General features: G+C 60.3%; 4 protein-coding genes across 11 annotated transcripts in view; 3 read left to right on the plus strand and 1 right to left on the minus strand.

Moving 5' to 3' along the window:
* The window catches only part of CUNH11orf80 (chromosome unknown C11orf80 homolog), a 51,007-nt gene extending 46,657 nt beyond the window's left edge, over window positions 1-4,350 (plus strand). The window contains exons 13-15 of the mRNA XM_039235528.1: window positions 518-593; window positions 3,921-4,108; window positions 4,193-4,350. Coding sequence (XP_039091459.1) covers window positions 518-593; window positions 3,921-4,108; window positions 4,193-4,258 — 330 coding nt within the window. The 3' untranslated portion in view covers window positions 4,259-4,350. The remainder of the gene's footprint in view (window positions 1-517; window positions 594-3,920; window positions 4,109-4,192) is intronic.
* Window positions 4,351-4,475: 125 nt separating this feature from the next.
* RCE1 (Ras converting CAAX endopeptidase 1) lies at window positions 4,476-7,589 on the plus strand. Of its 3 annotated transcripts, XM_039235367.1 has the most exons (8): window positions 4,476-4,672; window positions 4,810-4,912; window positions 5,007-5,090; window positions 5,324-5,402; window positions 5,922-6,089; window positions 6,218-6,289; window positions 6,559-6,621; window positions 6,915-7,589. In XM_039235367.1, exons 1-8 carry the CDS (start codon window positions 4,488-4,490, stop codon window positions 7,148-7,150), a joined length of 990 nt encoding a protein of 329 aa, XP_039091298.1. In that variant the 5' UTR covers window positions 4,476-4,487; the 3' UTR covers window positions 7,151-7,589. The 3 variants fall into 3 exon arrangements, with proteins under 3 accessions (XP_039091298.1, XP_039091299.1, XP_039091300.1); XM_039235368.1 differs by lacking the exon at window positions 6,559-6,621; XM_039235369.1 differs by lacking the exon at window positions 4,476-4,672 and having other exon boundaries at window positions 4,826-4,912; window positions 5,011-5,090.
* Window positions 7,590-9,270: 1,681 nt separating this feature from the next.
* Window positions 9,271-26,550, minus strand: part of PC (pyruvate carboxylase) — a 98,888-nt gene continuing 81,608 nt past the window's right edge. For all 6 annotated transcript variants that reach the window (XM_039235359.1, XM_039235361.1, XM_039235362.1 and 3 more), the window contains 13 exons: window positions 26,122-26,284; window positions 23,769-23,951; window positions 14,012-14,156; window positions 13,571-13,660; window positions 13,259-13,480; window positions 12,615-12,771; window positions 11,855-12,095; window positions 11,448-11,697; window positions 10,999-11,243; window positions 10,736-10,915; window positions 10,408-10,656; window positions 9,983-10,123; window positions 9,271-9,900 (listed from right to left, as the gene is read on the minus strand). In XM_039235359.1, coding sequence (XP_039091290.1) covers window positions 9,652-9,900; window positions 9,983-10,123; window positions 10,408-10,656; window positions 10,736-10,915; window positions 10,999-11,243; window positions 11,448-11,697; window positions 11,855-12,095; window positions 12,615-12,771; window positions 13,259-13,480; window positions 13,571-13,660; window positions 14,012-14,156; window positions 23,769-23,951; window positions 26,122-26,284 — 2,515 coding nt within the window. In that variant the 3' untranslated portion in view covers window positions 9,271-9,651. The remainder of the gene's footprint in view (window positions 9,901-9,982; window positions 10,124-10,407; window positions 10,657-10,735; window positions 10,916-10,998; window positions 11,244-11,447; window positions 11,698-11,854; window positions 12,096-12,614; window positions 12,772-13,258; window positions 13,481-13,570; window positions 13,661-14,011; window positions 14,157-23,768; window positions 23,952-26,121; window positions 26,285-26,550) is intronic.
* Window positions 18,257-20,999, plus strand: LRFN4 (leucine rich repeat and fibronectin type III domain containing 4). Its single transcript, XM_039235365.1, has 2 exons — window positions 18,257-19,615; window positions 20,167-20,999. Exons 1-2 carry the CDS (start codon window positions 18,267-18,269, stop codon window positions 20,726-20,728), a joined length of 1,911 nt encoding a protein of 636 aa, XP_039091296.1. The 5' UTR covers window positions 18,257-18,266; the 3' UTR covers window positions 20,729-20,999.

Here is a 26,550-nt window from a genome sequence, read left to right on the forward strand (position 1 = left end):
GGGTGACTCAGTCGGTTGAGCGTCCAACTTTGGCTCAGGTCACGATCTCATGGTTTAGGGGTTCGAGCCCCGCATTGGGCTCTGTGCTGACAGCTCAGAGCCTGGAGCCTGTCTTCAGATTCTGTGTCTCCCTCTTTCTCTGACCCTCCCCTGTTCATGCCGTCTCTCTCAAAAATAAGTAAATCATTAAAAAAAAATTTTTTTTTAATGATAAACAAGGGCAGGCAGTGCACCTTCAGAGCCTGAGGAACGGGGCAGATGGTAAGCAAGTGACAGAGTTCAGAGGAGGAAGAAAATGCCTGGAGTACCTGGAATGAGCTGCATGCAAAGGCTCTAACACAAGGAAGCCTTGATGATTGGGGTTAGGTAGGGGAGACCCACATAAGCAAAGAGGAAGAGGGAATTCCAGGTAAGGGAGAGCAGCCCTGTGAGGCCAATGAAGCCATCAGGCACACTTGTGTCACTGGAGCTTATTCATGTTCCCATAAAACTCACTTAGGACTTCTGATTTTTAAAGCAGCTCCTCCCAGAAAAAAATGCAGAGCAGAGCACAGAGGATGCACATGAGAACAGCAGTCCAGAGCTCCCTGCAGGTAAGGGATCAGCTTCTCAGGTGAGTCTAGGACCAAAGCTCAGAAGTAAAGTATATTGGCTTCAAGCTTTCAAACTGTACCTTCCACCACAGCAAAATCATGGGATTTGGCCAGCTTCTGCCACCACTATGGGTATTCTGGAGCAGCAGGGGGCATTCCCTCCCCAAAACTGGTATGACAGAACTAGAAATTCCTCATAATGTTGTACAGTTAAAGACAGCTGCACATGAAGGGGCAGGGCCCTGAATCTAACTGGTTCTTTTGTGTTTTTTTCTCATTACTGCTGATGCTGCTCTTCTCCCTGGTTTGGGTTACTACTCTGGGGCTCTGGAAGCTACTCCTGGGTGCAGGATACCACCTCAGTCTTGATGTATGTTATAGGGAGTGTGACATGATGGTGATTATCGTGGTCTTTCCCCCAGCTCCCTCCAACACTCACACAGCCTTCAGAGCCAGCAGCGGCAGAGAGATGTGTGTATGGCTGGAAACCATGCTAGCCACAGGTGCCTGAGCCCGATAGTGCAGGTGCCAGGCACTATTCTGACCTTTTAAGATGTTCTTAATGCTCTTAATTGTGAAAACAATCCTATGACGTAGTGTTACTATTTTCATTTTACAGATTAACCGAAGCCCAGAGATGTCACTAAACTTACCCAAGGTCACACAGCTAGTAAATGGCAGAGCCAGAATCAAACCTAGGCAGTCTGGCTCCAGAGCCAAGACTAGCAGGGTTGCACCATCAAACAAAACAGTACCTGGGCTGGAGGGGATTTGGGGAGTGACTTCAGCATCTATACTTAGTTGGTAAAACTCATCTTTCCAGGGCCACAACTACAACATGCTGCATGATGTCCAAACTTAGGCCTGAGAGGTGTTCCTGAATCATTCTGTTGTTGAACCACATTTTAAATGTTGTGGGGGCTGTTGCTACTGAAAGAACCCTGCAGTGAAGGCTGGCATAATAAAGCAAAGAATCTATTTTTATATATTCATATTTGGAGATTTAAAAGAATGGAAGTATACCACATACAAGTCAGTATTTATGCAGTGAAGAGTAAAAGAATAAGTACTTTCCTTAGAAGGAAGAAATTAACATTCTATCCAGCACCTTCTATGGACCCAGGAGGATGCTAGGCTTTTCAAGTGACTGCTCTGACAGTGACCCTTTGGTATGGGCAGCACTAGTCCCCTTTCACAACAGACAACCCAGACTCAGGCTGGGTAGAGTGTTCTGCAGGAAGATAATGTAAATTTCAGCCCATGCTTTCTCTACTGCAGTATAAGCCTTAAAATCTAGGCATTTATTATCTGGTGAAACTGCCCCACCCCCACCCCCCGGAAGACTGCTTGAGCTGCTCAGCTTTACAAAGCTGCAACTGCAGTCACCATCAATCCTATATCATCAATCCCACATGGTCAGTTCTGCTAAAGAAGATCACTGAAATCTGGATGATGCCACCATACATCCATGGTCCATTTACTTGTGGCCTCCAGCTATCAGTCCTTTGTGTCGTCTTTCTGGCCTTCTCATCAGCGGCTACTCCATTCTTTAACAAATCTACCCAGCCTCTGCCCCCTGACTTAGTCTCCTATTTCAAACTTAGTGCCTACAAACTGTATTGGAATGGGGATGCATCCCTGCCAGGCCTCAGGGGTGGCATTAGCCCTGTTGCTTTCTCAGGATCTGTGTGCATCACTTCTGCACCTTCAGTTTTCCTTCTGAGTTCTTTCCTCTCACCAGGGCAATCTCATTACTTAAAAAGGCAATCTCCCATGATCTTGAACTTCTTCCATTTATTTCTCTCCATCACATCTCAGCCAGGGTTTCTCAAAAAAGCAAGCTGTACCCTCTCCCTTTCTCCCTCCCAATTTAATTCCAACCCAGGGCACTTGCTTCCTCTGTGGCATCTGCCTGCAATGTCTCTTGTATGGGAAGGCTTTGTATTTACCAAATTGTACATTTATCTTTACTGTGACTGAACTATTTACAGAATCCAGCACTGTAAGACTGTGACTCACTCTATTTCCCCCTCTGAGTGTTCTCTTTAACAGCCTTCCTTTGGCCACCCCTAAACTGCTTGTATAGCACTTCTTCCCTAGCTGCTCTCTTCCATCCCAGGTGTTGAACCTTACATCTGGGCTCAAGACTCCCCAGTTGGCATGACCAGCCCAGGCCTCTCTGAGTGCCAGATGGGAGATTTATCTGCTCACTAGGCAGGCCCATGTGGAGGTCCCATTGTTACCTCTACCATGATTAACAGCACCACTCCTTACCCAGTTTTTCACATCTGAAATGAGATTCATTTAAGATGCCACTCATTGTCATGTACCACACCTATTCTGTCACCAAGACCTGTCGATATGACCTCATGAATATACTTCTGACCCCTAGTGGTGCCTCCATCCACCCCTGCTGCCTTCCCTCTCCTGGGTTCTTGAGATCTTCCTGCTTCTAATTTGACTCTAGCCAACACCTTTGACAGAATAATCTAAGATACAAATTAACAATGCTATCTCCAGTGCTTATTAAAATTCTTCACTGTCCATTTCCTAAGATAAAAATCTTAGTCTTTTCAGATTCCTACTATAACCCCTTCAGATTCATCTCCTAGGAACCCCCTCCCCCATTTTGTATTTTATGTACAATACTAATTAATGCCTTTGGGTATTTGCCTCTTTCTGCCAGGAATTCCTTTCCTCTTCCTTATTGGTCTGGCATATTTCTCTTCATCCTCTAAAACCCAGCTCAGACAACTCAGGGAAACCTTTCTACACCTCTAGGGATGGTTAACAGCTTCTTTCCGTGTTCTCTCCCTGGGCTCTGTACACACCTCTGCATCCCTCCTAGCCTTTGTGAGCTTCATTCATTGAGCTACATTCCCAGGATCTGCTCAGAAAGAATTTATGGATCCAGACTCCCTCTAAATTTGCACAAGTGCATCAGTTAAAGGTAAGGGAGGGTGCCAGAGGGCATTGCTCAACACAGTCTAAGCCACGAAGGGTGGGGTGAGGCTGACTTTCAGGCAGGGGGATCACAGCTTGCCAGGGAGGAAAGAGCTGGATAGTGCAGACTCCATGAGGAATCTGTGCAAAAAACGAATGAGCGGGTGCGAGACCCAAGTGAGGACTGAAACCAATCTTCAGCCTCAGTCTGTAGGTCCCGAGCTGCAGAGTGTTGATCCAGACAGACCTGATGAAAGGAATTTGAGATGGGAGGGCTAAAGAGAGACGGGACCAGATCCTCTCTTCTCCCAGGAGTCTCCAGCCGCAAGGGTCTTTCTAGCATAGGGCCGTGGGCGTAAGGTAAGTGGGCTTGTTTTCGCGTAGGAACCAGAGAGCAAGTGGAAAACAAGAGGCTCAAGAGAGACGGTCTCCGGCGGGGCAAGGAGGAGACGCAGGCTTTCCACTCTGCCAGGGCCCCGAGCCAATCAGAGGCCGCCGCACGCTGCACAGAACCTACAGGGGGCTCCCCGACCCCTAGCCGGAGCAGCGCGAGCCCCCGGGACGGCCTGGAGGTAACCGGGAGAGGGCCGCGCGGGGGAATGCGGAGATGGCCGCTGCCGATGGGTCCTCACCCCTGGCTCCCTTTCCTTCCGCAGGACTCGCTGTGGCTGCAGGAGGTCTCCAATCTATCCGAGTGGCTGAATCCTGGCCCTGAGCCCTAAACTACGCGTGCCCTCCCCACGCGTCCACTGCTTCCCGCAGCTGCTGCGGCCGCGTGCTGTCTGTTGTTCAATAAACCTGCTCCTCTCGCGCAGCTTCTGCTTCAGTGTCGGGGGCGGGGTCAGGGGCGGGGCGTCCGCGCTGCCGGATGACATCACCTGCGCTTGCAGTAGGCGCGGGTCGAGCGGCGGCGGGATCGCGTCACTGGTGCGCGCCGCGGGTCCGGGCGCGATGGCGGCGCTGGGCGGGGATGGGCTGCGCCTGCTGTCGGTGTCACGGCCGGAGCGGCAGCCCGAGTCAGCAGCTCTGGGCGGCCCGGGCCCTGGGCTGTGCTGCTGGGTGTCTGTGTTCTCCTGTCTCAGCCTCGCCTGCTCCTACGTGGGCAGCCTCTACGTCTGGAAGAGCGAGCTTCCCAGGTGCGGGGTCTGCGCGCGCGGCCGGAACCCGCGCCTCCGCGAGGCGGGGCTGTGGGCGGGGCTTGGCGATCCGGGGGCGGGGCCGCCCTGTCCAGAGGAGGCTGTGGGCCCCCTGAACTTAACTGCCCTCTCCGTAGGGACCACCCTGCAGTCATCAAGAGGCGCTTCACCAGTGTATTGGTGGTGTCCAGCCTCTCCCCTCTTTGCGTGCTACTCTGGAGAGAACTCACAGGCATCCAGGTGCGAAGGAGGCGGGGCAGAGGGCAAGAGGGGGAGGATCTCAGGGGTCCTGAGGGGAGAGAGCAAGACTGATGCCTCCTTTCCTGTGGCTCAGCCAGGCACATCCCTGCTCACCCTGATGGGCTTCAGGCTGGAGGGCATTTTCCCAGCAGCACTGCTGCCCCTGCTGCTGACCATGGTAAGTGCTCATTTTATATTTCCATTTACTAGCATGATGTTCCTTTTCGTGTGTGTGTGTCCCATCTTTTGATGGGTGACAGAAATTGTGCGATGGTCCTTGGCTCTTGGGTATGCATGGGTGGGACATCCTGGCTAAGAACAGGAAACTTCTGTCTTATGATTTCTTTTCTGGATTCAAGTAGTGGGACTATGGCTTAAGCCTTTCCTGTGATCGCTTGTTTTTGTCCCCAGATCCTTTTCCTGGGCCCACTGATGCAGCTCTCTATGGATTGTCCATGTGACCTGGCAGATGGTTTGAAGGTTGTCTTAGGTGAGTCCTAAGAGCTGAGGAAAAAGCAGGCAGCACAGCACAGTGAGGAAAGGGAATAAGTGGTCTCATAGTAGGACCTGAATACGAGATGGAGATGTTATCGATTTCCTTATCAGTAAAATGGGAACATGTAACAGATGGTCTGTAAGAGTTGGTTTCTGACATCCAAGGAAGCTCTTGGGAACCCCCAGCAGTGCTTTGTGTGGACTAAAGTGCATTGTCCCTTCTTCCCTTAATCTTTGGCTTCCTCAAACCAGAGCTGGTCTGGGTGCTGCTTTTGATGTTTCTAGAATTTATTAACAGAATACCCTGCTTCAGCCACTCATGCCTTTTCTTTCAGTTCTCTAGACATTGTTTTACACCAGGTGTGATAACAAAGCTTGACTCTTAAACGTGTCCTTAGTATTGACGCCTAGCCTGAGTTTGGCAATGGAAAGGCTGTGGGAAAAGGGTTCCTTGGGGCCTCTAGGAGTTCTTGGTTCCATACTGTCACTGATTACTGGTCCATCCCTTCCTTAGCTCCTCGCTCCTGGGCCCGCTGCCTCACAGATATGCGTTGGTTGCGCAACCAAGTGATTGCCCCCCTGACTGAAGAACTGGTGTTCCGGGCCTGTATGCTGCCCATGCTAGCACCGTGCACAGGCCTGGGCCCTGCTGTGTTCACCTGCCCGCTCTTTTTTGGAGTTGGTAAGTTTGTCTAACTTGGTTCTGTTGAGATGTTCCCAGCATGAGAGCCAAAAATGGGATTTGGAGCAAGGGTATGGCCTATAAGGCAGGCATAGAGGAATGTGACATGGTTCTCGCCTTCCTTCCAGCCCATTTTCACCACATTTTTGAGCAGCTTCGATTCCGCCAGAGCAGTGTGGGGAGCATCTTCTTGTCTGCAGGTGAGTTTTAGAAAGCTTGCCTGGGGCAGTCCGGGGTTAGGGTGTGTAAGGGTGTCCCTCATAGCGGTTTTTGGAAGAATTGGGAACAGAGGGCTGTAGTATTGGAAGGGCCCCTGGCCATGGGAGTTGGGGTGTAGACGACAGCCATAGGTGCTGGGCAGGCAGCCACTGCCCTCAGGGGGAAGGGGAGGTGTCTGGCTGATGGGTGTGCAGTGCTGGGGCAGGATAGAGCATGCAGGTGTGGTCACTCGAGGCCTCCCCGTCTCCAGCGTTCCAGTTCTCCTACACAGCTGTCTTCGGCGCCTACACTGCTTTCCTCTTCATCCGCACAGGTTGGTCCTCAGTCTCTCACGGGTCCCCGGGGACTCGGGCCCACAGGAGTGGGTGGGAATATGGGAGTGCTGTTTGTTGTAGGAGTGACAAGTTTCTTCTGCTATGGTGTTTGGAACAGGCAGAGCCAGGGCTGTCAGGCTGGTGAAGTCTGAGAGGTAGAAGGGAGCAGAGGCCATGTGGTGTGTGTGGGCGGTCACTGACTTCCTATTTCTGGGATGTGGGTGATTAGCCCTGGAAGGGCCCTGGGAGGTGGTGGGACTGCTCCATGAGCTACTCTGTCTCCCCTCCCTAGGACATCTGATTGGGCCGGTTCTTTGCCACTCCTTCTGCAATTACATGGGCTTTCCTGCCGTTTGCGCAGCCCTGGAACATCCGCAGAGGCGGCCCCTGCTGGCAGGCTATGCCCTGGGTGTAGGACTCTTCCTGCTTCTGCTCCAGCCCCTCACGGACCCCAGGCTCTACGGCAGCCTTCCCCTTTGTGTGCTTCTGGAACGGGCAGGGGACTCAGAGGCTCCCTTGTGCTCCTGACCCATGCTCCTGTATATGCTCCTACGAACTCTCACGGGCTCCCCAGCCCCTCCCCATCAAGGGGTACTGCAGGGGAGGAGCTGGCTGGGGTCCCCGAGATCTCAGGAATTTTTGTAGGGGATTGAAGCCAGAGCTAGTTGAATCCCAGGGACCAAGAGAAAGGAGCAGATATCCAAAGGGTGCAACCCCTCTCCAAAGGGGGTTGAGGAGCAGCTGGGAGTGAGGGGACAAGGGGCAGGTCCCAGGAGCCGTACACTCCCTCCCTCACTTTGGACTGCTGCTTTTCTGAGCTCCTCTGCCCCCCCCTCTGCCTCTGAAAAGCTGCTCGGGGGTGGAATTTACAAAATCCCTCCCCCCAACTTCCCAGGGTTTTCTCATTGTCTTTTTGCATCAGGTCTTTGTATTGAGATATTAAAGAGATTTAACTTGGGTAACATGGCCTTGGACCTTTGGGAATCAATCTGTGAATGTACCTACCACCAGACTTGGCTGCCTTGAACACTGACCTCTCGGTGGGTTGGCCTGGTGGGCACAGTTCCCTGAAGGACAGGATGGGGTCCTCTGGCTGCCTTCCTCCTTTCTTAGCCCTGCCCCACATCTGCAGGCACCAGATGTGAACTCAGTTCATCCTGCGGCCTGTGCCTTGGCTCCCAGGGTCTGGGAATGGAACCTAGGGCCCTGACCTCAGCGATGAAGCCTCCAACCTGTATCCTCAGTGGGCAGAGGGTCAGCTGGGGCCTCCACAGGACCTCCCCAAATCTACTAGCCTCATATTACGCAGGAGAAAAGAAAAGGTTCCTGGTAGAGGAACCAGCTCACAGTCACCTGGGAGTAGAGGCTTTCCTGGCTCTCTCTGCCTTGGATCTCTGCCACCGTGCTGCTGGTCTCGTCTCTAGAGGAACTCAAAGGCTGCACAGCCCTGAGAACAGCAAGGACCCTGCTGAACAACACCGTAAGTCAAGGTTCTTTCTTAGAACCTTCTAGTGTTGTACCTGCCCTTCCTCTTCTTTTTAGTATGGTTCTCCTGTTTTCAGGTCCCACTCTAAACTCAAGGAGGCTGTCCCAAGTTGAAAGGAAATGGATGTACAGTCACTCCCCAGGCACCCCTAGTTTGGCTGTGACTAAACTACATTCATCTGGATCTAAAAGGTCATCTTGATAGTCACACACCTACCTTGCTGTGGAGAGCCTTCCTTCAGCCTGTGTAGCAGCTCTTGGGGGCGCAGATGGGTTATGGGGTGAGTGTGGGACTGTTTCAGAGGGTACCTTCGGGATCCAAAGAGGAGGAAGCCCAAAGCTGCCCCCAAAATTAGGTTGTGGTACCTGAAGAGTACTGGGTTGGCAGGGTGCTGGGATGTACTGCCTGCCTAGTCCTCTGGAGGTTGGGAGATCTGAGCTCAGCTCCTCGCCTTCCTCCTGCTGTTGCTCAGAAACTACCCTGCACCCCCATCTTACCTCACCATCCTCACGTCCCCTGCAGGGGGTGGGCGCAGGCAGCAGTGCAGTTACACATGCAGGATTGTGAATCCCCTGCAGGTGACAGATCCCCCTGAGAGTTTGCTTATGGGAATGGGCAGGATTAGATCCTGAGACTCTCAATCCAGTGCTAGCCTCCCACTAACATCCTCCCCCAGAGGTTCCCACATCCAAGGGTTTTTCCCCCCTCCCAGAAATTGGTGCCTGTTCACATCCAGTCCTGAACTAATGGGGTGGCAGGTTGGTCTTGAGTTTGGGAAGTAAAGCAAATCCACTGACAGGTTGGGTGTGAACTCTCCTCTCCCTTTTACTAGCTCTGGGGTCCTGGACAAGTTATTTAACCTTCCTGGGACTCCCATTTCTGTGTCCATAAAATGTGATTGATTTTCTGAGTTAACGGGTGTTAAATGCTTGGAACAACACACCCCTACCCAAGCCCTCCATGCATCTAACCAATGCAGTTTGGGATGTGTATACCATAGGCACTCTGTAGTGGCTGAAACCAAGGCCATTATTATTCTCCCTAGCCTCTAAGGAGGATACAACTGAGCTGCCCCCGCCATGAGGAGTACCAAGAGGCAGCCCTGCCCCTCTGCTGAGTGGAGCTTGGGAGTTGGGGTGGGGGCGCTGCACAGGACCCAGCATGAAGGGCAGGGGAAGCCAGTTTTATTGAGCAAAGTTCTTAGGACGTGGAGCCTAGCTCTGCCCCAAGAGGTGGGATCCCTAAATTTGCTCCCCTGGGTCTTAGGCCCACCTACACCACCACCTGTAGTCTCCAAGTTGAGGACCCTTATTTGGCAAGAGATGAATATACGAGCAGCTGTCCAGCAGGGACAAGACAGATGGCTGGAGGAAGGGAATGTGCCACAGCAGGCAGTGCGCCTCCTGCCACAAGCAGCTGAGGACGAGCTCCAGGGCTAGGCCTTGCTGCCCTTGGGCACTGGCTGGCCTGGGCCTGCCCTGGCAGCTCAGTGTCTATTGAAGGCTGGGGGTGGGTATGGCCAGGCTGCCAATTTGGGGCAAGATCACTCAATCTCCAGGATGAGGTCATCACCCTCCAGTGTCATGTCTGTGGTTACGTGGACCTTGCGGACAGTGCCCTCCATGGGTGAAGTCACTACAGTCTCCATCTTCATGGCGCTGAGCACACACAGGGGCTGGCCCTTGGCCACCTTGGCCCCAGCTGCTACCTTGATGTCTATCACCTTCCCAGGCATGGGCGCCCCGATCTGGCCCTTCACATCCTTCAGGGCCTTGGGGTGGAAGTGCATCTCCTGCAGACAGGACAGAGGGAGGAGCTGTGAAGCACAGGCCCTGCCTATTCCCACCACCTGGCTGGCCCTAGGGGGGCTGTACCTTCATGGCCTGAGTGTCCTTGACCAGAATGGACCGCAGCTGTCCGTTGAGCTCAAAGAAGACCTGCCTCTGGCCGGCACGGTTCAGGTCACTTATGGCCAGGGCTTTGATGTGCAGTGTCTTGCCCCGCTCCAGCTCCACCTGCAGGGAGGGTGTGTAGACTCAGAGCTGGTGCAGGGAGGTGGGGGGTGGAAGTAGAACACACAACTCTGGGTAGAACAGCCCCTTGACCCAGGCCCAGGAATGTCCCTCAACCCTGGGTCTCAGCTCCTCACTTGTAAAGGCCTAGCCTCCTGGTTTCTCAAGGGTACTTTTGGGTACAGCTTGTGAGGCCAAAGCCTGGAGCCCTAGAGGTGCTGGTGTCCTTAGGGATGCAGGGGCAGGGGTGCTGGGGTGGAGTGTAGGTAGGTGCCAGAGTCACTGACCTCAAACTCCTCTGCAATTTTGGGTCCCTGCAGGAAGAGGCGGGTATTGAGGCTATCGAGGGGGCCAAAAGTAGCTGTGAAGTCCTTGAAATGGGCAAATACATCAGGGTATATGGCTGCTGAGAGCACATCCTCTGGGGTCACCTCCTCCCCATGCCGCTCTGTCAGCTCCTTCTCCAGCAACTGCAGATCCAGTGGAGGAAGGGAGGCTCCGGGCCGCCCCTCCACCCTTGGCAGGTCCTTTAGCACCTGGGGAGCAAAGCAGAGGGTCAGGCCTAATGCCTGTACCCACCCCACCCCACCCCCACACTGTACCAGGCCTTCCTACCTTAGAGCGAAGGGGCTCCGGGAACCCGCCATGGGGAATGCCAATGTAGCCCTGCAGGAACTCCACCACAGAGCGGGGAAAGGACAGCTCTTCTGCCTGGGCTTCAGCCTCTGCCCGGCTCAGCCCATTCTGGACCATGAACTGGGCCAGGTCCCCCACGATCTTGGAGGATGGTGTCACCTGAGAAGAGCCCCCTGGGTTAGGATGCTTAGTACCTGAGAGGAGGTTCAGAGGCAGGGATAAGATCACTGGGCCTAGCTCACCTTGATGAGGTCGCCCAGCATCTGGTTGGCCTCCACATAGGCCTTCTTGACCTCCTTGAACTTGGAGCCAAGCCCCATGCTGTGTGCCTGGAAGTGCAGGTTGGTGTACTGGCCCCCTGGGATCTCATTCTCATACACATCCGAATTGCCAGACTTCATGGTGGCCGTGCAGTCAAAGGCCGCATACAATCCCCGGGCCCCCTCCCAGTACTCACTGTAGTCAAACACACGCTCCAGGGGCACCCCTGCAGGGAGGCCAGGAAAACATGCCAAGTTCCCAGGTGCTCCTCCCAGGACCCCAGAGCCAGCTCGGCTCCCATCTCAGATGTGGGTGATGGAAGGCAAGGCCGGCAAAGATCATCTGGAGTCTAGGACAGGCCAGACTCTACTGGGACTACTAAGGGCCTTGGCTGTAAGGGAAATTGGCCAAGGACTCCTGCCATTCCTACCTGTGTCCATGGGAGTCCCTCGGGTGCAGGCCACCAGGGCCCCCATGCTGGGCTGTGAGGTCATCCCAGACATGGAATCTGCTGCCACATCTACCACATCGGCCCCAGCCTGGGCACAGGCCAGCATAGCTGCCACACCTGCCCCTGATGTGTCGTGGGTGTGGATGTGCAGTGGGAGGTCGGGGAAGCGGTCCCTGAGGGACCTGACCAGCATGGTGCAGGCCACTGGCTTTAGCAGCCCTGCCATGTCCTGGGGCAAGAAGAGAAAGGTGGTCGGGTAAGGAGGGGGCATGACATGTATCTGGTAGGGGACATGAGGGGGCCACAGTGGGGAAGGAAGGGAGAAGGGGAAGCTGGGAGAGGTGGGGAAGGGGCAGGGGGACTCCTGGGACGGCGGGTCCATGCACCTTGATGCACAGGATGTGGGTGCCAGCTCGCACCAGCTCTTCAGCCAGGCCCATGTAGTACTGCAGTGAGTATTTGGTGCGGCTGGGGTCGGCTACGTCACCCGTGTAGGAGATGGCAGCCTCCACCACACCGCCAGCATTGCCAGCTGCCTCCATGCCCAGTAGCAAATTGGGCATGTAGTTGAGGGAGTCAAAAACCCGGAAGACATCCATGCCATTCTCTTTGGCCACCTCACAGAACCTGAGTGGGTAGGAGAGCCCAAGGGTCAACCCCATCGCACTCTCCCCTGTATATCCGTCTCTGGCTCTGGCCGGACACAGGAAATGGCACCCAAAGCCAGTGGGGGGGAGGGCACTCCAGTGTGGACAGGGCCTTCTCTGGGACAGGCTGAGCTGGGCAGGGTCACCTCAGAGGCATCTGGCATGGAGCAGAGCTGTGCCCTAGTCACGCATGGTGCAGCTCAGTCTGCCCAGGTCAGAAGAATCAGCTGGGGAGTCTTTGCAAGAGTGATGGTCTGAGGGAGAAGGAGCACTGGACAAGGAGTCCTGAGGCTTCTGCTGCCCCGAGAACTAGAAGTCCTTCCAGTTCTCCAACCAGAATTCTCCACTTCATGAAATTTCCAGATGGCGGCCCCCGCTGGATACAGCTACTGAGAGACTTACTGTCAGGCCCTCTGTGGGAAGCGCAGGCCCCTACAGTGTGGCCTGGCACCCAGTGGACCATGCTGAGCGGCATCTGCCCACCCGACCCCAGGCTCACTTGAAGACCACATTGTCGGGGTAGTTCGTGTAGCCCACGGCGTTGGCCCCCCGCAGCAACATCTGGAATGGGATGTTGGGGATGAGCTCCCGGAGCTCCTGCAGCCGCCGCCAGGGGCACTCGTACAGGAAGCGCATGGCAACATCAAACGTGGCTCCTGCACAGGGACCAAGAGGCACAGGTCAGCCCCTCACTTCCCCGGGCCGTCACCACACCCTGCAGCTCCGCAGCCTGGGCCTCAAGCCCGGACACCATCGCGCTCATCTCCAGGATCCCTCGCGTTCCTGCCCCAATCCCTGCAGACTGTCCCCTGTAGAGGGTAGCTCAGGATCAGTGTCCTCTGTGCCCCCTTTCACAGGGTGCCACCCTGCCGCCACTTCTCCATGCTAGAACAGGCTGGTGGCCCCTCTCTGACCCTTAGCTGCTAGGGTCTCAGCTCTGCAGTCCCATGCCCAGCATCCAGGCCTGCCCGGAGTGGGCACCAGTCACTGCTGAACAAATGGAACACCATGCCTTGTTCGCTTCTCACTCGTTTCTTCAGTGTTATCATCTTAGCCTCTCCTGGAGCGGCCAGTGGCCTGGCCACACGGGATACCCAATCCCCTCCGGGCGCAGTCCCACATTCCGGCCCTCCGCCGGCCTACCTCCCCAGTTCTCTATGCTGAAGAGTCCGCTCAAGTTGTGAGCAACATAGGGGGCGATCTTTTTGAGATCGTGGGTTCGCACACGAGTGGCCAGCAGTGACTGGTGGGCATCCCTGAAGGTCGTGTCCATCAGCAGCAGCCCCTGGTGGTTCCGAACAGCTCGAGCAAAGCCCTCGGGCCCCTCCCGCAGCAGGATGTCTCTGAAACCAGCCGGAGGGGGGCCTAGGGCAGACCTGGGCATTAGCACCCATCCTTCAGACAGCAACCTCCTCTCTGTCTCCCCCACAAGTTGGCAGAACGAATCTCACCCACCTATGGGCACCGCAGGGACGATGGGGTCTGTGGGGCTGGGACTGGCCTTGACTGGGATCGGGGTGGTTGGGCCATTCACCATGACATGACCTACGGAGAGAGTGGGAAGTGGGGTCAGGACAGGCTGGGGAGAGTCTTGCGTCGAGGGCAGGAGTAACATTAGATGGGCCTGGGCAGGAGAGGTTCCTCCGGGATCCCCAGTCCCTTAGTTAGCCCTTGTCCTCGCCAAAGCCAAGGCTCCCGGGTCCAGGCAGTGGCAACCTACTGAGAGCCACATGGGGGGACGAGGGGGCATCCCTGGGATCAGGAGCAAGAAGGGTGAGCAAAGCGGAGGGTGCGGGACCAGAGCGAGGGCAGGGGCAGGGCATGCTAGGGAGCTCTTCCAGGCAGACGGCCAGGAGCAAGGCAGGTGAGAGAGGAGAGAGGGCGGTGGGGCCAGACCGAGGTAGTGCAGCAGCTTCTGGGCCCGGTTCTGTGCGGGCCGCAGCTGGAATAGCTCCGGGTTCTCATCGATGAACTGGGTGTCCACGGTGCCTGCCAGGAACTGCTGGTTGTTGAGCACATTCTGCAGGAAGGGGATGTTGGTCTGCAGAGTAGAGGTGGGTGGGAGGGTGTCACCGTGGAGCATGGATGGGGGAAGGACAGGCTGAAGGCGCCACCCTGGGCCAGCACAGCTCCCCAAGTTCCCCAGAATACTATGCTGAGGTCTGAGGCCTCCCTGTGGAATGACATTTAGCCATCTCACCAGCCCCCTATTTTGACAGACTCCCTTAAGCTGTTATGGGGCTGAACCCACTTCCTCCCCCCTTGCTCACCCCAGAGCGTGTGCTAAATCACCTCCTCCTCCCTCAGGGATCTGGAAATAGGCACCTTCCCACCACACAGTCTAGAAAACAGGTCAGGCCTTTCCCATAGCACCATGACATAATGTGCAGCCACGCTCACCTTCCCAGCCATGTTTCTTGAAACATGTCTCTACCTTTGTCAGCCCCCTCCTCTACCACCCCCCTCCCCACCGCCACACTGGCATCCTCACTCAGGGCCATCCCTGTGGCTAGCTCCTGCGGGCCCTTCCCCACCTTTCGCTCGCTAACAGCTCCCACCTGGACATTCTTGCCCTGGGCTTCCAAGACATCTTGCTCTCCTTCTCCTCCCCGGTCCCCACTGGGGGCTCCTCTCACCCCTGCAGGATGGAGTTCTCAGAGCTGTCACTGGGCCGCTTCACATACAGGACACTCTCCCTGGGTGGCCTCATCCTGGGCTTCCAGCTCCAGAGCCAAGACCCTAAAGTGGAAATCCCTCCTGGGCACCTCTCCTTGTGTGGCCCTCACACAAGCTCACCAAGTCCAAAGTCGGCTTCCCTCACCCAGTGCTCTCCCTTCTGCTGCACGCCTCACTGTCCACCCAGTTACCCAAACCTACACTCCATCACCCTCAATACCCGCTCCTGTCACTGGGCCAGGCCAGACGCTTCTACCATGGCCATCTCAGGACTCTGTGATTCCTGGTCTCCAGGCCATGCCGTCGGCCAGGTTTCCAAGTCATGGCTGCCTCCGGCCACACCAACCTTGCCTTGTGCTCTCGCCTCCACCCCTTAAAAAAACCTGCCTGGTAAGCTCTTCCTGGAAGTCTGAACTTGAAAGCCTTTGTACCTCCCACCCTCACAACAGAGCTGGACCCTCCCCTTTCTAGTAAGTAGGCTTCTGTGGGATCAGCTGTCGGAGAGCACCTGCCTTGTCCTCAGCTTTCACTTGTCTGCATTCTTCATACACCTGGGGGCACTTAGGGGGCAGGGGTGCCGAGGTATATATCCACATGCTTTTTGCACAAGGGCCCTCATTTCTGTCATTTAACTGCTAGGTGACAGCATGAGGCCGGAGCAGGGCAAGTCCAACCTAGAGGCCACGTGGGGCCTAGGAGCCAGCACTGCCAGCCCCATGACTGCCAGACCACGGGTGGAATCCCAGTGTGCAAGTGCCCGTGCCCACATGGCTGTCACTTCAGATACGGCATCTCTGTGTCACCCATTCATGACTTCTGTTCAGGGCAACTTCAGTGGGGACTCCAGGCCCAGCATGGGTTGCTAGGCCCTGTGGCTGCTCTCAAGAAACCCTACCCACCCGCCCTAGCGTTCCTGTGACCTGAAGCCTCCCTCAGTCACTGCAGAGCAGGACTCAGCCAACACTGCCTCGTGCGTGTCTGGCGTGACATGTCTGCCTATCAGTCCTGACACTAGTCCCTGCCCCTCCTAAAGAAATGGGTACATTTCAACTGGACCAAAGCACAGCATTTGAGACGATAAAACTAACTGAATCATCTAAAGAACCTAGAACCACCACACAGGGGCGGGAGGGACCGCAGAGGCCTGCCCTTGTCAGTTCTGCACTTCCCATTCGCAGGCCTCTCCTCTTCTTAATTTTAGGAGAGCTGTCACGTGACCCTCTGTATACCCTGAGCTCCATGGGGGGCAGGAGCTAGGCCCACCCGGTTCCTGATGTGCCCCAGCTCCCAGCATAGAGTGGCTTGTGATGGGCGCTGGTAGACTTGTACGCTTAAGAGCGAATGAAAACATTCTTGCAGGGGAAAAGAGGAGCATCAATACCAACACTACAGAGCATCAGAGTTGACCTGGGCCAGAATCCACTGCCTGCCTTTCACAAGTGCAACAGCTGAGGCCCTAGAAGTGGCAACAGTTAAGACGGACTTCCAGTTACCCTGGAAGGGTAGGGAGGCTACACCACCTCCCCGTCCCCCCCACCCCCACAGGGTACATCGTCTCTCCTGTCAGCCCTATGAAGTACAGCAGTTAATACCCCCCTGCCCTAGATGAGTAGTGTTTCAGTGGTTAAAATAACTTGCCAAAGGTTACGTGCTCTACCAGGCGGAATCAGAATTCCAGGTTTACCGAGGTGGGGGGTGGACTGCCCCCTCCCCAAACTAAGTCTAGAGAGAAGGGAAAGGGATGGGCGTGACGGGTGTCCAGGTAGCCCGAGGACCAGGAGACAACGTGGAGGAAGTGGCCACTTCCCTGGTTTCCTGAAGGACCAGAGCGCCCAGCCTGGTTCCGAGCACTCCGTGCTCCCACCGAAGCGAAGCCGGGAACTCTCCCCCCACCGAGAGCTCTTCCTCAGCTGAGCCGAGCTCACCCCGGGCCGCTCTCCGGGAAATCGGCCCGGCAGGGGTGGAAGGGGGAAGGCAGGCCTGCCGGCTCAACGAGGCCCGCTGACGCGCAGCTTCAAACAGCGTGCCGCCGCGGGCCTGCTGGGAAACGGCGCAGCACAGACCAATCGGGCCGGAGGCGGAGACCGGTTGGCTCCCGAGCGTGCCGGGCGGGGCGGGGAGCCCAAGAAGGGGAGGGAGGGGCGGGGCACGGCGCCAGCCCGGAGGCCGAGCCCTCTCCGCCCCACCCCGCGGCAGGCCTGCCGGGGGCGTCGCCCCAGCCCCTCACCCCCACCCCAGGCCCCGTGCCTGTTGGGGACCCTCCACGTGACTCGGTGATGCAGAACGGTTGTGACCTTCAGCGTGTGTCTGTGAGGGTCCCAACAACAGTGCGGGTTTGCGCTCGGCCCTGCCTGTGGGTGCGGGGACGTGTGGGTGTGTGGGCATGTGTGGGTGTGTTGGGGAGGGTGCCCAGCGACATGTGACAAAGGCTCCCGTCTCCGGGAGATGGTGAAGGGGCCCGCGAGCTGGCGCTTTGTCTGGCTGTCTGCAGAGTGACGGTTCGCGCAGCGGCGGCGGGAGCCCGTGCGGTGCAGGATGCCGGGGCGCCAGGGTGGCCGGGGGCGCGCGCGCCCGTGCCACGGTGAGTGCGCTGCGGCAGCGCCGGGGGACTGCGCGGCGGGCCCGCGCCGGCCCGGGCCTCGGGCGTGACCGGGAGCCACCCGTGGGCGCTGCAGTGGCCGCGTGTCCCCGTGACCTCGGGAGCCAGCCGGCCCGGGTGGATCCCCGTGCGCCCCTCCCCGTCCGCCCTCCACGTGCGTGTCCGCGGAGCGCGTGCTCGCCGGCGCGCACCCGCCTGCCTGTCGCCGCCGCCGCCGCCGCCGCCGCCGCCGCCGCCGCGAGCCGCCGGGAATAGGTGCCGGGAACCGAGTGAGCCGGGGCCGCGGGCCCGAGCGCCATGGGCTGGAGGGCGCGCGGCGGGCGGCCGGTCAGCCCGTGGCCTCGCCCCCGCGGGAGAGCCGCCTGGAGTCGGCGGGGGCTGGCCAGGCCCAAGGGGAGGCCGGCCCGCGCCCCCTGAGCTACAGACCCCAGGTGAGGGGGCTGCGGGGCACAACGGTGGTGGCTGGCCAGGGAGGGGCGCCGGGCCAAGGGAGGGGCTTGGGGGGGGTGCCTTCCCTGTCGGGGGGAAGGGATGGCGCGGAGGGAGGGGGCTGGCGATTCCTGGAGATGCCAGAGAAAGGAAGTTCCGGGACCCTCCCTGCTCTAGTGCCCACCTCCGCTTCCTGCCTCATGCTGCACCTCGTCCCCATGCCCAGGACCCCCCTACCTGCTTGGGAAATGTGACCTTTACTCTGGGGGGCCTGGCAGGCCCCAGCCTTCCTTCATCCCTGGGGGGGCCCTCCGGGCCTCTGACCCTGATCCCCACCCAGGCCAGGCTCCAGAAGCTGGTCCTGGGGACTGGGCCTCGGGCACAGTGGGCACCTGCCCCAGCCCCACCTGTGCCTGGGCTGTGGCCCTTCCCTACAGGGCGCTCACCATGGCCCCGCCACTCCTGCTGCTGCTGCTGGCCAGTGGAGCGGCCGCCTGCCCGCTGCCCTGTGTCTGCCAGAACCTGTCCGAATCGCTCAGCACCCTCTGTGCCCACCGAGGCCTGCTGTTTGTGCCACCCAACGTGGACCGCCGCACCGTGGAGCTGCGGCTGGCTGACAACTTCATCCAGGCCTTGGGGCCGCCAGACTTTCGGAACATGACGGGGCTGGTGGACCTGACACTTTCCCGGAATGCCATCACCCGCATCGGGGCCCGCGCTTTTGGGGACCTGGAGAGCCTGCGTTCCCTGCATCTGGACGGGAACAGGCTGGTTGAGCTGGGCACCGGCAGCCTGCGGGGCCCCGTCAACCTGCAGCACCTCATCCTCAGTGGCAACCAGCTGGGTCGAATCTCGCCCGGGGCCTTCGACGACTTCCTGGACAGCCTGGAGGACCTGGACTTGTCCTACAATAACCTGCGGCAGGTGCCCTGGGCCGGCATCGGTGCCATGCCTGCCCTGCACACCCTCAACCTGGACCACAACCTCATCGACGCACTGCCCCCGGGCGCCTTCGCCCAGCTCAGCCAGCTCTCCCGCCTCGACCTCACGTCCAACCGCCTGGCCACGCTGGCGCCAGACCCGCTCTTCTCCCGGGGGCGCGACGCGGAGGCCTCCCCCGCCCCCCTGGTGCTGAGCTTCAGCGGGAACCCCCTGCACTGCAACTGTGAGCTGCTGTGGCTGCGGAGGCTGGCGCGGCCCGACGACCTGGAGACGTGCGCCTCCCCGCCGGGCCTGGCTGGCCGCTACTTCTGGGCAGTGCCCGAGGGCGAGTTCTCCTGCGAGCCGCCCCTCATTGCCCGCCACACGCAGCGCCTCTGGGTGCTGGAGGGCCAGCGGGCCACTCTGAGATGCCGAGCCCTCGGTGACCCTGCGCCCACCATGCACTGGGTCGGGCCCGATGACCGCCTGGTCGGCAACTCCTCCCGAGCCCGGGCTTTCCCCAACGGGACCCTGGAGATCGGGGTGACGGGCTCTGGGGACGCGGGGGGCTACACCTGCATCGCCACCAACCCTGCCGGGGAGGCCACGGCCCGTGTGGAGCTACGGGTGCTGGCCTTGCCCCACGGTGGGAACGGCAGTGCTGAGGGGGGCCGCCCAGGGCCCTCGGACATTGCCGCCTCGGCCCGCACTGCTGCCGAGGGCGAGGGGACACTGGAGTCTGAGCCAGCTGTGCAGGTGACAGAGGTGACTGCAACCTCAGGGCTGGTGAGCTGGGGGCCAGGGCGGCCAGCCGACCCCGTGTGGATGTTCCAAATCCAGTATAACAGCAGCGAAGACGAGACCCTCATCTACCGGTGAGGATGCACTTTGCCGCCCGCAGCCCCAGCTTGGCCCCTGGCTGCCCTCTGAGCCCCTCTCCCTCCCTCCAGCACTCACCAGCTCTCACACACCCCTCCTCAGCTTCTGGGGGCGGGGGCAGGCACCAGGGAGAGGGGAGCGCCCCACGAGAAGTCTCTCAGCGTGGCTGACAAGAGTACAGGCTTCCCGGGGTTTGGTCTCCGTTCAAGCGCACGAGCCTGGGCTGCACACACGTGTTGTTTCGGGCTCCGGCGGTGTGATTCTGCACCACCTCCTTGCCTTGCCCCGGGCTTGTCCTCAGCACACACACACCTGTCTGTCCCCTCGCACTGTCCCCGGTTGCAAAACTGCATGCCTGTCTTGGTGCCTCTGCCTTCCTGAGTAAACAAACCAGGCCCGTGGGGTCCTAGGGGAGGGGAGTCTTCAGAGCTGGGACCCAGGAGCATGCAGTGAGGGTGGGGGGTGGATGGTGAAGGGGCCTCGGAGGCCATGTGGGGCGGGGGTCAGAGCCTGGACCTGGCCTCTGACCACCCATCCTTGCCCGTAGGATCGTCCCGGCCTCCAGCCACCACTTCCTGCTGAAGCATCTAGTCCCTGGTGCCGACTATGACCTCTGCCTGCTGGCCCTGTCACCGGCCGCTGGGCCTTCCGACCTCACGGCCACCAGGCTGCTGGGCTGTGCCCACTTCTCCACGCTACCGGCTGCACCCCTGTGCCACGCCCTGCAGGCCCACGTGCTGGGCGGGACCCTGACCGTGGCCGTGGGGGGTGTGCTGGTGGCTGCCTTACTGGTCTTCACTGTGGCCTTGCTGGTTCGGGGCCGGGGAGCCGGGAATGGCCGCCTCCCCCTCAAGCTTAGCCACGTCCAGTCCCAGACCAATGGAGGCCCCAGCCCCACGCCCAAGGCCCACCCGCCGCGGAGCCCACCGCCTCGGCCCCAGCGCAGCTGCTCCCTGGACCTGGGAGACGCCGGCGGGTGCTACGGTTACGCCAGGCGCCTCGGAGGAGCCTGGGCCCGACGGAGCCACTCTGTGCATGGGGGGCTGCTCGGGGCGGGGTGCCGGGGGGTGGGGGGCAGCACGGAGCAGCTGGAAGAGAGTGTGGTGTGAAGGGAACCCAGGGCAGGCTGGGAAGGGGCAGAGGGTGTGGGGCGGGCAGCCGCTGGGCCTGGTGGGTCGGCACTGCCTGGGAGTCCCTCCTGATTTTACCCGCGGTACCTCAGGGCCCCGCTGTGCTTGGCCGGACAGGGGGCCCTCTCCCTGGTTCTGGCCTCCAGACCTGCGTTCCGCCGACAGGTGCTCACAGCCACCGAGGCAGGGGCTGCACCAACCGAGCAGAAATCTTGTTTTTCTTTATAATAAAATTATTGGGTACACCTCAGCGCTAGCCTGGTCTCGTCCTGCTAGGCCCCCTGAGGGGAGGGGGACACGTGCACCGGCAGACGGGACAGGGACAGGGTCAGGCCTGCGGCTGCCAGCCCCACACAGGCGGTGCGAACGGCCGGAGCCTCAGCCGCCCGACAGCAGCGTGCTTGGGTCAGGTGCCTCCTATCCCAGGTGAGCCTGGGCCCAGCCTCTAGAGAGTTGGGGGGGGGGAGGCCCTGAGCCCCCGGCGCCCTGTTCTTGCATCTGTAAGGACAGAGAACACTCTCACTGGCAGGACGTGGACAAGATGTGGCATCCTCATGGAGGCATGCATGTCACAACACACAGTGGCAACAGGGGCCCGGAGGACACGGCACAGCCCTTCAGGCCAAAGAGACCTGCACCGGCAACGTTCTTAACTCCGCAGGAAAGTCCCCCGTGGCTCCCGTCAGGGACAGCCTCACTCGCCATCTCCCTGGGCAGCTTCTGGATTTGTAAACTATCATCCCAGAGGCCCTAGAAGAGCCTTGGAATCCCACTGCCCTGCTCTCAGCCCAAGACCTTCTGGAAGGTGCTGTCAGTGCTATAGGCCCTGAGCTCCCAGCTGCTCCGCTCATGTGCCCCGTGGCTTTGCCCCGGGCTTGGCCAGAAAGACTGAGTCAAACCCTCACTGGACCCTAGAGGGGCAGACACCGAGGGGTGCCTACTGCCCCACCTGCGTTCCCCCCTCCAAGGAGCCCCAGTGCGCGGTGGGGGCCGTGCCTGCCCTGCTCTGCCTCCTCTCCGCCCAAGATCCCTGCCAGCCACCGGCTCCAGGCACGGGCTCTGCCCGCCTTCTGAGCGGTCACGGCTCCCGAGCATCGGCTGGGAGGAAATCTGCGCCCCAGATGCAAATACCTGCCGACGGGTGGCTCTTCCCCCTGCCCCGGGCGCCCCCCACGCTTCAAGAACACGCAGGCGCCCGGGCCCCACTGTGGACGGCCTGTGTCGGTGCCCGGCCCGTGGCTCTGCGTGCGGCCCGCCGTGGCTCCAGTGGGCACCGGGGAGAACTGGCACAAGAAGTGTGTGCGCGCGTGTGCCGGCCAAGCTCGCGCGCTTGTGGGTTTGCAGTGTCGACACGCACGTGTGCCTGCCCTCCCAGCCCCAGAACACGTACCTGGAGGTGGCCCGAGAGAGATCCTGGTTTAAATAAATGAAACAGAAGAGCAGGAGAGCCTGAGCCCTCCCGGGGGCCGCGGACCGAAGGCAGGGACGGGCCAAGGGCCCAGGGCGAAGGAGCAGTGAGGGGGCAGGGCGGGGCTCGCGGGAGGCTCTGCACCGGGCGGGAGCACACTTCGGGAGGCCCCTGCGGCCCCGGGGAGCCAGGAACACGCGCCCCACCGTCCTCCCCGGGGGCCCCCGGCCCCGGTCTCCCTCGTCCACCCTCACGGCTCTAAGGCAGCAGGTGCTCGTGAGCCCGCCAGGCCGCGGGACAGGTCAGGATCCCGTGGCCCAGGGGCCAGTCAGGGTCACCGATAAGGACAAAACAGAGCACCCAGGGCGGGCGAGGGTGGCAGAGCCAGGCCCACACTAGGGTCAGGGGGTCACCGGCCACCCACCCCCAAGAGCAGCCCCAGGACACCGTGTTTGGGGAAACCAAGGCCCCTCGGGAGCAGCCTGGACACATGACATCCCAACACGTCTCTGTTCGCGTTCAGGAAGCGGTCCCCAGACCCGAGGCCCCAAGGCTTCCCCTGGAACCCCCGAAGCCATTCCCTCTGAGGGGCGCCGAGGGCCTGAGGGGAAACAGCTGACCAAGCGCCGGCCCCACAGGCTCCCTTCCTCCCTCTTCCCTCCCAAGAGCCTTCTCAAAAGGCTGCTGCAGCCACCAGGGCCGCTGCCACAGCTGAGGGGGCCGTCACAGGGCACCGAGAGAGGATGGGGCTGCTCACGGGGCCTGACGCTGGGGCCGAGCCTGGACCCCGGACAGGACTGGAGGCAGCCAAGAGGGAGGGGAAGGTGACAGAGGGGCCGCCAGCCAGTGCCCCAGCACGACCCCTCCACACCCCGCCACCGCCATGCATGGCAGGCCAGGGAGGGCGTCCTCCGCACTGGGCGCCTCCGTCTGGAGTCCCAGGAGCCAGGCCGGGCAGCGCGACCCGCTGAGGGCAGAGCCCTTCCTCCCAGAGTGTCCAATGCAGCACGTGCCCGGGGGATGCTCACGGACGTGGCAGCGGCGCCGGCCTCACGGACAAGGCGGTATGTGGCTGAGATTTCATGTCTGGCTACAGACACGAGTAACCAAGAGGCCAACGAGCATTTCGGGTCCTGGCCCGGCGCCCTGAGGGGGCCCCTTGCCTCCCTCTGCCTCCTCCCTCACCCCCAAGCGCAGCCTCCCTTCCTGGCTGTCCCTAAAGCACCCAACGTGATGCACAAGCCAGGCCCAGGGAAGGGGCAGTGAGGGCGGGCAGGGGTGTCACTGTATGCCGAGTGACCTCATCCACACAGGCTTGTGCTCTCACCCAGGGCTTTCCTGGGCCTGAGAATTACCTGGAGAACTTGTTCAAAACGTAGGCTCTGAGGACCCCACCCAAACCTGTGGGATCAGAATTTCCAGAAGGGAGGCCTGTGATTTGTGGATGGAACACACCCTCCGGGGAACCTCGCCTAAGAGGGGCGGGAAGGAGTGTGGGGCGCCCGGAGAAAGGCTCCCGGCTGCGGCCAGCGCGCCCCTAAGCACCTGAGGAGCCCGGGCCCGGCACGACTGTGAGCGACCGGAAGGCAGGCAGAGCCCACAGCCTCTCACCTTTACGCCTCGGACTCGGAACTCAGCAAGGGCTCTGCTCATCTTGGTGGCAGCCGTGGGGTGGTCTTTGCCGTGGGCGATGACTTTGACCAGCAGGGAGTCATAGTGTGGGGAGATGACGGCCCCTTGGAAGGCAGACGCGTTATCCAGGCGGATGCCCATGCCCTCCCCGCTCCGGAACACCTGCGGGCGGAGGGGAGCAGAGTCAGGACCTGGGTCGGAAGCGGGAGTCAAGATGCGGCCCCCCCGCCCAGGAGGGACGAGCGTGGCTGCGGCAGGGCGCCGGGCCTGGCACCAGGGCACCACGGGGCGGCCCCGTCTCCGGCTTGCGGAGTTCTGCCTCCCTTCCGCCGGCAAACCCAGGGGCATCCCGCCTGCTCCGGGTGCCACAGCCACGCCGTCCTCCTCCCTGAGGGGGGCTGGCAGGGGAAGGGGCGGGACGGCGTACAGGGCCGCACGCGCAGTGCTCAGGGCCGAGCAGGGCCCAGCAGGGTGCGGAGAGGGGCCCCGGGCAAGCAGGGGCCAGATCCCACCGACTTTCCACCCGGCTGCCCGGCCAGCTCTCACGCCTTGCGGATTTATCCCACAGGCATTTGCGCCCACCATGTGCCAGGCACCGGGGCGAGCAGCTCAGAGTCCCTGCTCACAGGGGGCTCCCAGCTTGCTGGGCGAGGGGACGGGCTGTTGACCAGGACGCTGCAGGCCAAGAGCCCGGGGACAGAGAAGGCAGGCCAAGGGGTTTTGATTTAACAAGAGGTGATGGGGAAGGCCTCAGTGTCCCCCGCCCCCATTTTCTCTTCCTTCCAAAACGGGAGAAGGGGAGGGAGAGGGAGAGGCGGCAGAGGAGCAGGCGGCCAGACAGGAAACACGCGGAGGGAGGACGGAACGTGAGTTTGCAGGAAAGCCTGCGCGGCCTGCATGCCCGGACGGGTCACAGAGGCGGACTCGTGGGCAGGGGCATGGAGGCTTCAGATCAACAGGTGGATGGAGACAGGGTCCTGGGGCGACAGAGGCTCGGGGCGTCTGGGGTAACTAGTGCCCGCAGGCACATCCGTGATGGGGACAGGGATGCGTTCCTGCAGGGAGAACGGACGCCTGGCACCGGGGACGCCCGTGAGGCACAGGTGAGGAAGGGGCGGGAGGGACAGCCCGGGGGGCTTGGGACACCCACTGTACCATGTTTCCGCTTCTGAGGGACACAGGCCTGAGCTCGATAAAAAGGAACTTAATAAAATATTTAAGGGTGAACACTCAGCTGCGAGCAGGAACCGTCAGCTAAAAATATTCTGTGGTGAACCAGCCACTGAGGAGCCGGGCTGGGGGGGGGGGGAGTGGTGAGGCAGCGGCCGCCCCCTCCCCACTGAGGGCTGACAAGTCGGGGGCCCACCGCTGGGCAGCGCTCTGGCTTTAGGGCTTGCCTCCACCTATGGACTCAGATTGTTCCAGAAACAGAATTCCAGGAGCAGTTCCTACCGGCGCCACCACTTTCCAAGTCCAGATGGCCTTTCCGCCCCATGTCCTGGCTTCCAGGGCCTATTTCACAATCACCCGCCTTCTCCCTGGGCCCCTGAGCAGGACCTGACGCCCCGCACATGTTCTGCTTTCTCGGAGGCTCAGACCAGATGGGGAGGCAGCAAACCAGCAGAGCTGGCGGCAGTGCTGCCGACGCACAGGTTCCAGAAGTATTCTTAGCCCATGTGAGAGAGAGGCCTGGGAACAGGCCCCCAGCAGTTCAGGGGGCTCCTGCCCCAGCCAAGCCCAGAGGTCGGGAGTAGGGAGGGGAGGGGAGGAGAGGGGTGGGAAGGCACGGCTGTCTGTGCTGAGAAAAGAGAGGAGGTGCGGCAGGGCCCGCCCCATCTGCCCACTCAGCCCCTGGCAGCTCTGAGCCTGCCTCCTCCCTTCCCTGCACCATCTCTCGACTTCCGCACCCAGCCTTAACGGGCCCCTTCCTCAGCGTGTCCCCACCACTGGGACATCTGGGCCCGGATCCTTTGCCGTGACCCCCTGGGTCCTGCCCTGCCAATCACACTCCCTCAGACCGAAGTCAGGACAGAGGCCACCTCTCTGTCTCTGGGCTCTTTTAGGAAGCCGAAGTCAAGGGCCTGGGCTTCGTTTCTGGGGACGCTACATTTGGCCCCACACAGCCGGTCTGCTCCCTGTTCACTCACTGACTCCTTAGTCTGCACTCATGACAGCACCACCCCCAACAGTGCTCTCCCTTGCTCTGGGACAGCGCCTGGCTCCCCTGTACCCTGAGCCAGCCAAGTGGGGGTCTTCCCGCCCTGCCAGGCCCGCAGGACAGGCCTCCCGCCCAGACGGACACTGGCGTGTGCTCCGCCAGGCGCGGGCGTACCTCGATGCGGCCAGTGTCTGGCTGGAAGCTGCGCGCGGGGTCCTCGGTGGTGACCCGGCACTGGATGGCACAGCCGTTGATGCGGATGTTCTCCTGCCGCAGGCCCAGGTCGGGCAGGCTCCGGCCCTCGGCCACGTGGATCTGGGCGTGGACCAGGTCCACGCTGCAGGGGGGCGGGGAGGAGGGGAGCGTGAGGCATGGGATGGACGGGAGGGGGGTCCCCACACTCGGCCCACCCTCCCTGCCCCACCCCTTTACCAGCCGGGGGGCGGGCAGCCGCTGCCCACCGGGGGCAGGGGCCCTGGTGGCTGCTGGAAGGGGGCCAGCAGAAAGATCTTGAGCTCACGGCCAACGACCCCTCCCCACCCTCCACCCTCTTCCCCTGGGGTGTCTCTGTCTTCCTGTCTTCCCCCAAACCCTCCCCCGATC

Source organism: Hyaena hyaena, unplaced genomic scaffold (assembly GCF_003009895.1).
Source record: "Hyaena hyaena isolate Hyena2069 unplaced genomic scaffold, ASM300989v1 scaffold_98, whole genome shotgun sequence".
NCBI classification, from domain to species: domain Eukaryota; kingdom Metazoa; phylum Chordata; class Mammalia; order Carnivora; family Hyaenidae; genus Hyaena; species Hyaena hyaena.

Coding starts and splice junctions, on each gene's coding strand:
- RCE1 (XM_039235367.1), top strand. CDS start 4,488: ATGGCGGCGCTGGGCGGGGATGGGCTGCGCCTGCTGTCGGTGTCACGG. Junction 6,090..6,217: donor CCCGCTCTTTTTTGGAGTTG/GTAAGTTTGTCT, acceptor CCTTCCTTCCAG/CCCATTTTCACCACATTTTT. Junction 6,290..6,558: donor GAGCATCTTCTTGTCTGCAG/GTGAGTTTTAGA, acceptor CCCCGTCTCCAG/CGTTCCAGTTCTCCTACACA.
- LRFN4 (XM_039235365.1), top strand. CDS start 18,267: ATGGCCCCGCCACTCCTGCTGCTGCTGCTGGCCAGTGGAGCGGCCGCC. Junction 19,616..20,166: donor GACGAGACCCTCATCTACCG/GTGAGGATGCAC, acceptor CCTTGCCCGTAG/GATCGTCCCGGCCTCCAGCC.